Genomic DNA, 7,500 nt, shown 5'->3' with positions numbered 1-7,500 from the left:
CTCATACCTTCTCTATGTCTCTCTCCCCCCTCTCCCTCTCCCTCCCTCACTCTCTCTCCCTCTCTCCCTCCCTCTCTCTACCTCCCTCTCTCTCTCCCTCTCTCTCCCTACCTCTCTCTCTCTCCCTCTCTCCCTCCTGCTCTGTCCCTCTCTCCCTCCCTCTCTCTCCCTACCTCTCTCCCTCCCTCTCTCTCTCTCCCTACCTCTCTCCCTCCCTCCCTCTCTCTCTCTCCCTCTCTCTCTCCCTACCTCTCTCTCTCCCTACCTCTCTCTCTACCTCTCTCTATCTCTCTCTCCCTACCTCTCTCTCTCTCCCTCTCTCCCTACCTCTCTCTCCCTACCTACCTCTCTCCCTCCCTCCCTCCCTCCCTCTCTCTCTCTCCCTACCTCTCTCTCCCTCCCTCTCTCTCTCTCCCTCTCTCTCTCCCTACCTCTCTCTCTACCTCTCTCTCTCCCTCTCTCTCTCTCTCAGCGGTGGTGGTTCCTGACGGAGCAGCAGACAAGTCTGGGGGTCTGGGGGAGGAGGCGGGCAGTGAGGAGGACCTGTATGAAGAGTTCCGCAGCTCCGGCCATCGCTTTGGTCACCCCGGGGGAGGAGGCGAGCAGCTGGCCATCAATGAGGTAAACACACTCCTCCCTCCCTTCTCCCTCTCGCTCCTTCCCCTCTTTCTCTCTCTCCTCTCTCTCCCTCTCTCTCTTTCTCTCACTGTCTGAGTTGCTGCATTGGGTGAACGGCTCACCTACCTGCAGCACTGCAGTACTACTGGCTCACGCCTGCTGTTCTGGCTCCGTGTGTGTGAGTGTGTGTGTGTGTGTGTGAGTGTGTGTGTGTGTGTGTGTGTGTGTGTGCGTGCGTGCGTGTGTGTGTGTGCATTTCAATGAGCCGAGGACTTAGTTGTAATTCAAACAGCGGGTCGTAAGACAGTGAAAGAGATGAGTGAGAGAGATATGTCGTAGAGATGGCATTGGTTCGCGTGTATCTACTGTACCACATGTGTATGAGTGTTGATTGTGCTGCGCCTGTCTAGTACGGGCTAAGAGGACTGACAGTCAATACGCGTTGGCAGTTTACCGTACGTGCACCGTAATCCTGACCCACTGCTCCGCTTATGACGGAGTCTCGCGGTGCATTCTGGGTCTCTCGCCCCGCCCCCCCCCCCCCGTCGAGAGACGTGAATCGTTTTATTGTTGAGGCTGAACAGCGGACATTCCTCCTCCCCGTCACACACAGGCGGACAGGAGCAGAATAATGATTGAAATAGAGAGAAAGAGAAGCCCTTTCTTACCCCCCCAAACTACGCCCCCCCCCCCACCCGGCCCGGCTGGTCAGGATAGTCTGCTTGCGTCTGCTGTCCGTCGCTGATTGGCTGTCCAGGCACGGCGTACGACAGGCACAAGGGCAGGCAACTCCTAGGGTGTTTCCACAGACCACGGATCAACTCCATCTCCAATCTGGAGATTTAAAAAAGTCATGTTCTGCGTGTTCAGAATAACTGACAGACCTATTGACCGTATTAGACAGACACTCACAGGGGGGAGGAGACCAGGCCTCTGTCTCTCACGGGAGGGGTGACGCAGCTCCGAGACGCTGTAAACACATGAGCCGGGGGTTACTGGGAGACCGTTGCCATGGATACCATCTCCGGGGGCCCAGGCGATGTCGCGCGTGCGAGAGAGCGCGGACGCGTAAGTGGCGGAGCGGCTCAGTCAGTCGTTCCGTCCGCGCCGGTTTCCTCCTCCGAGAGCCGCCGGTAAATAAGTGATGATGTGTAAATAATTTTTTGCTGCGTTTGCGGGAATGCAGGTATACGGTCAGGACGACTGCGGGAATGTCCACCGGAATCCGTGTCTACGTGCGAGGGAGAATGAGGCGGAATTGTGTCATTACGTTTGGTTGAGAGGCAGTGAACAGCGCTATTCCGTAAATAGGCCGGTTCGTTTACCCTTGGGTATTCAGGCAAGACGCAGCCAATCAGAGAAAGAAAAAAAAAATCAGGCCAATGATTTCATCCGGTCAGGGGTTTTGGCTTAATTGGTCAAAACAGAGGAACGGCGATCCAGACAAACGCTTCATTCCCCGTCTCTCTCCGTTTCATCTGGGAGCGAAGTGGTGTCGGGGGCGTTAGCAATCAGCTGATGAGGCCGTCGACACTTACACACACACACACACACTCACACACACAAACATACACAGCGCCCTGAACACAAGCTTCCTCACACAAAAACACACACACACACCGTTTATTATTCTGCATCCTTACTCTCCCCCTCTGCCCCCCCCCCCTCACACACACACACACACACACCCCCTCATTCCCCGGGGTTGCTAAGGCCTGCCTCCACCGCTCTGGTATCCAGGATACGGTGCCCCACTCGGCCAGCCGATTGGCTGCTCGCGGTAGGAAGGTAAAAAAAAAAAAAAAAGAGAGAGGAGAGAGAGAGAGAAGCAATCTTGGGAGTTAGACGGATGGCTGAGCCCGCGGAGCGCCGGGCGGACGAGAGCACCATCTTAGTGTACGGATAAAAGGAAGGAGAGAGAGAGAGAGAGAGGGAGGAAGGCGGCAGAGCGACAGAGAAAGAGAAAGCGTCTGCCGTGTTGTGGTCCAGGCGGCGGGGATAGCCCGGTGTGTACGGAACCCAGCCCCGGGGAAGAAAAGAGGAGAGGAGGAGGAGGGGGAGGAGGAGAGGAACGAGAGAAGAAGCCGGAGGGAGACGAACGGAAGAGGAGGAGGAGGGAGAGAGGATGAAAGGAGAAACGAGACGGACGCAGAAGCAGCTCCGCCTCGCCTCCTGACGACGAAGAGAAAGTGAAGAACGATAGAGAGAGAGAGAGAGAGGGAGGGAGGGGAGGACAAGCGAACGAGGGAGGGAGGGAGGGAGAGAGCCGGGAGAGGAGGGGACCGCGGCCTCACGAGGCGTCGCGGGGCGGCAAGGTGGAAGGAGAGGAGCGCGGCGGCGGCGGCGGAGGACAGCGGACGAGGACGGGCGGCGGGGAGGACGGCGTTGAGGAGGACCCGGGGAGGAGGAGGAGGAGAGGAGGAGGAGGAAGAGGAGGAGGAGAAGGAGGGACGACGGGAGGAGCGGGGCCCGTGGCGGTGTGGTGCGACAGCGGCGGCGCTCTGAGGGAACGGCGGGGGAGGGGCGAGGAGGGCGCCAGCGCGGCCGCCGGAGGAGGCGCCGCTGAGGGAGGGGGAGGGGCCGGGCCCAGCGACATGGCCCGCGGCGGTGGCGGCTCCCAGAGGGCCGGCCGCCAGCGTCTGGGCCTCCTCAACACCCTGCTGCGCTGCAACCTCCACCCCGAGACGCAGAAGGTGGTGGTCTTCCTCATCATGATGCTCCTCGTCATCATCAACGTGGTGCTGATGTTCCTGCTGGCCTTCCAGTAGACGCACGCACACACACACACACACACAGTACATACGTCATACATACATTGACACGCGGACGTCGCACAGATACGTGCACACGCGCACACAGACGTCAGTCCCCGCGTACGCTCGCGCTGGCCCTCCAGTAAACACACACACGGACACACACAGACTACACACACACACACAGAGGAGGAAGAGAAGGAGAGAGGAGTGTCCATGGGAGTCCAGGATGAGAAGACGCGAGCCAAGGTAAAGGAGAGCGATGGGCTCAGAGGCTGAAACGGCACCGTTGCTGCTTAGCCTAGCGAGAACAGGGTGTGTGTGTGTGTGTGTGTGTTGGGGGAGCTGTGTGTGATGATGTCATATTAATAAGTGCGTACTGTTATGTTGTTTGCTGAAGGCCAGTCAAATAAGAGCTGTGTTTAAGAAAAGGCATAATTGGGTACAAGTGTTGCATACATGCGTGTGTGTGTGTATGTGTGTGTGTGTGTGTGTTGGGGGAGCTGTGTGTGTGCTCTGCTGCTGTGTTTCTATGCACAGTGGTTTAATTTGTTGGACCACACAGTGTCACAGACCGTAGAGAAAGCTTAATTATTCATTTGTTTCCTCTGCGGCATAGTGGGGCCTCAGCTGCTCTTTGTGTGTGTGTGTGTGTGTGTGTGTGTGTGTGTGTGTGTGTGTGTGTGTGTGTGTTCCCTGGTTAGCAGTGCCTGATGTATTAAGGGCTTGGAGTGTTGCTATGAAGGGTGACTAGGCAGCTGAGGACACAGACTGGTAGAAGGTAGAGGCAGTAGGACGAATGGCCAATCAGCTCAACGTGACACACACACACACACACACACAAACACACACTCTTACTCATAGATAAAGGCCAGTCACATTTCAGTGTGAGTGACTGTCTGGATACTCAAGGTGAATTAGTCGCGCGTGTTGACAGCCAGAAACCCTGTTTGAATGCCAAGCAGTGTCTACAAGAGTGTCCCGAACTGGGTTCAAAGGGTTTTACTGCCCTAATATTTTATAAAGGAGGCATTCTGTTGCTCCACGGAGTTCCACGATGATGGAAGCGGAGAAGAGGTGAAGATAGTGTGGGTGTGTCGCCTAGCAACAGGCCCATGGTCCCCTTCACCATGGTAATGGCTCGGTGGCAGGGAGACAGGGATCACCGTGGAACAGACGCGGTGGATTCTATTCCTGCTTAACATTATTACCTGAACGAGTCGCTTCAAAATGACATTACAAATGCCTGTGAAGGCCAACCCAACTCCACTCAAATCGAGGCAGTATTTTTTCGACTTTTGGACTTTCAAATTCTTACTTCTCCTGCTGTTCTCCAGGCCAAGAGAACTCTGGAGAATTATTAAAGGGAGTTGGCTGGACCTGGCCCAAGCGATTCTCAGTTGCTCTGCAGGATTCAAGGTGTAATTGGTTTTCTGAAACCAACGTGATGTTGACGCAGTAGAATTGGTACTGTAGTGTGTGTGTGTGCGTGTGTGTCTGTGTATGTGTGTGGGTTTGTGTGTCTGTGTGTTTGTGTGTGTGTGTGTGTGTCTGCATGTTTCTGTGTGTGTGTCTGTGTGTGTGTGTGTGTGTGTGTGTCTGCGTGTTTGTGTGTGTGTGTCTGTGTTTGTGTGTGTGTGTGTCTGTGTGTGTGTGTGCAAAGCTGCGTTAAATATGGCCACTGCAGCATGTTCATCAATAACACACTCCCTCCCTCTCACTCTAGCCCACACTCCCACCCCCCACCCCCCTCTTTCTCTCTCTCTCTCTTCTCTCCATACATCCTGTTTCTCTCCCTTCTCTCCATAACTCTCCCTATTTCTCTATCTCCCTATCTAGCTGATCCCCACATTCATCTCTATCTGGCTTCTCTCAGACTCTGCCCAGCAAAGTAATCGATGCTTCTCCCAGCGGTTAGCTTATCTGTGTAATGTGCTAGAGGGTTGTGTTGTGTTGTGATCTGGACTGAAATAAATATATATATAGTATACCAGTAGGCCACTGATCACCTTGGTGTGCTTCAAAGTGACATTGCGTACCTCGGTCCCACGCTGGTGATGGATCGTCTACGCATCGTTCAACCTGCCCCATTTCAAAGTCACACACTCAGCGATGGAGGGCGTAGTCTACGCTGTTCAGGGTTGTATCTCAGCGCTATCTGGTCTCAGCGTTATCTTGGGAGACTCGTATCTCACCCATCATTAATAAGAGCATTTCTCATTCGCTAGAGCGCTCCCTTCGAGGTCCCCTATTGGCTCCGCCATCCACATGTAGAAACGGCTAAATAAACGCCCTGCTTTCACGTCCACCAACCAGCTGTCGCCCCAACGTGCACAGGGATCGATGTGTAACTACTGAGGCTGCTGGCTAATGGGGCATTAGTATGAAAGTACTCAAAGTCTCAAAAGCCCTTGTCATCTTGCCAATACAACATTTCTGCAACAACAACTGACATCGTCCTGTTGTGCCCTGTCACCCCCCAGCTGATCAGCGATGGCAGCGTGGTGTACGCAGAGGCCCTGTGGGACCACGTCACCATGGATGACCAGGAGCTGGGCTTCAAGGCCGGGGACGTCATCGAGGTAGTGGATGCCACCAACAAGGAGTGGTGGTGGGGTCGCATCCTGGACAGCGAGGGCTGGTTCCCAGCCAGCTTCGTACGGGTGAGGAAACTGTGTTCGGGATGGGATCGTCCGGAAAGTTCTACACTGTCTCTTGCTGATAATCCTGAAGATATTTAGATTATATGTGTGGTAGCTTTGGAATGTTAAACAACGTTGACGTTCTGAGATTTTTACATATCGCCTTGTCTAATAAATATGCAATTGGAAATGTGGCTATTTGGTAGAATATTAGCCACCGCATTTCCTGGTGTGTTGGCATTTGACAAGTGTTATGCTGTGTAAAACGTGAAAATGCCTCGGCAATACCCGAGTCGGGATCTGGTAGTGAGGGCGTACTGTGACAGCGCCCCCTGTCTTTCTGGCCCTCCAGTTGCGCGTCAACCAGGATGAGCCCATGGAGGAGTACCTAGCCCAGCTGGAGGAGGTGCGGCCTGGGGAGGAGGACCGGCCAGGGAAGGGCCTCATCCTTGGGCCCGGCCTGCCCTGCAAGGAGCAGATGAGGACCAACGTCATCAATGAGATCATGAGCACCGAGAGGGACTACATCAAGCACCTCAAAGACATCTGCGAGGTCGGTGCTGTTAGGTTGAACAGAACTAACAGACCCATGGAAATGGTTCAAACACGCAAACATAACCCAAGTTCCAAGAAGTTGAAACACATTATGACATTTGAAGTCGTATTATGCATTGTATTGTGCATAGCCCCTTAGCAGAAATGCTATTAAGGCACGTATGACTAGGATTAGACAAGACAAACACAATTAACCTTTTCCCATACAATAATATAGTGCCCACCTCAAAGCAGTAACATCTCCATGTCTCGGATCTCAGGGTTACATCAAGCAGTGCCGCAAGCGGACGGACATGTTCACGGAGGAGCAGCTGCGCACCATCTTCGGGAACATCGACGACATCTACCGCTTCCAGAGGAGGTTCCTGAAGGGCCTGGAGAAGAAGTTCAACAAGGAGCAGCCCCACCTCAGCGAGATCGGCACCTGCTTCCTTGAGCATGTGAGCGGAGCGTCTTTACCTCCTGAGAATGTCCTTAGTCATCATCGTTGTTATTGATGTCATCAGTAGCTGTAATGAATGATGGCGTCTCTACAACAATATTGTTGTATAGGCTTCACAATGGATGATTTAAGTGAAGCGTTCCCTAACACTCCACCTCGATTACTTTGCCAAACCAATGATCTCCATTTCTTCCCCAACAGCAAACAGATTTCCAGATCTACTCTGAGTACTGCAACAACCACCCCAACGCTTGCGTCCAGCTCTCCAAGCTGGTGAAGGTCAACAAGTACGTGTTCTTCTTCGAGGCCTGCCGCCTGCTCCAGAAGATGATCGACATCTCGCTGGACGGCTTCCTGCTCACGCCAGTCCAGAAGATCTGCAAGTACCCACTGCAGCTGGCCGAACTGCTCAAATACACCAACCCTCAGCACAGGTACACACACACACAAACACACACACGTACAAACAAACAAACACACACGCACACAC

At 53.8% G+C, this 7,500-nt stretch overlaps 1 protein-coding gene across 1 annotated transcript in view; it reads left to right on the top strand.

The window, feature by feature from the left end:
• Nucleotides 1-7,500, top strand: part of arhgef4 (Rho guanine nucleotide exchange factor (GEF) 4) — a 46,168-nt gene that overhangs the window by 34,488 nt on the left and 4,180 nt on the right. The window contains exons 4-8 of the mRNA XM_084449409.1: nt 473-621; nt 5,855-6,034; nt 6,366-6,566; nt 6,829-7,008; nt 7,212-7,444. Of these exons, the coding sequence (XP_084305535.1) occupies nt 473-621; nt 5,855-6,034; nt 6,366-6,566; nt 6,829-7,008; nt 7,212-7,444 (943 nt within the window). The remainder of the gene's footprint in view (nt 1-472; nt 622-5,854; nt 6,035-6,365; nt 6,567-6,828; nt 7,009-7,211; nt 7,445-7,500) is intronic.

This window comes from Borostomias antarcticus (genome assembly GCF_949987555.1).
Source record: "Borostomias antarcticus genome assembly, chromosome: 2".
In the NCBI taxonomy this organism is placed as follows: Eukaryota; Metazoa; Chordata; class Actinopteri; order Stomiiformes; family Stomiidae; genus Borostomias; species Borostomias antarcticus.
The sequence above is the reverse complement of the archived record's forward strand: the minus strand, read 5'-3'. Positions and strand labels throughout refer to the sequence as shown.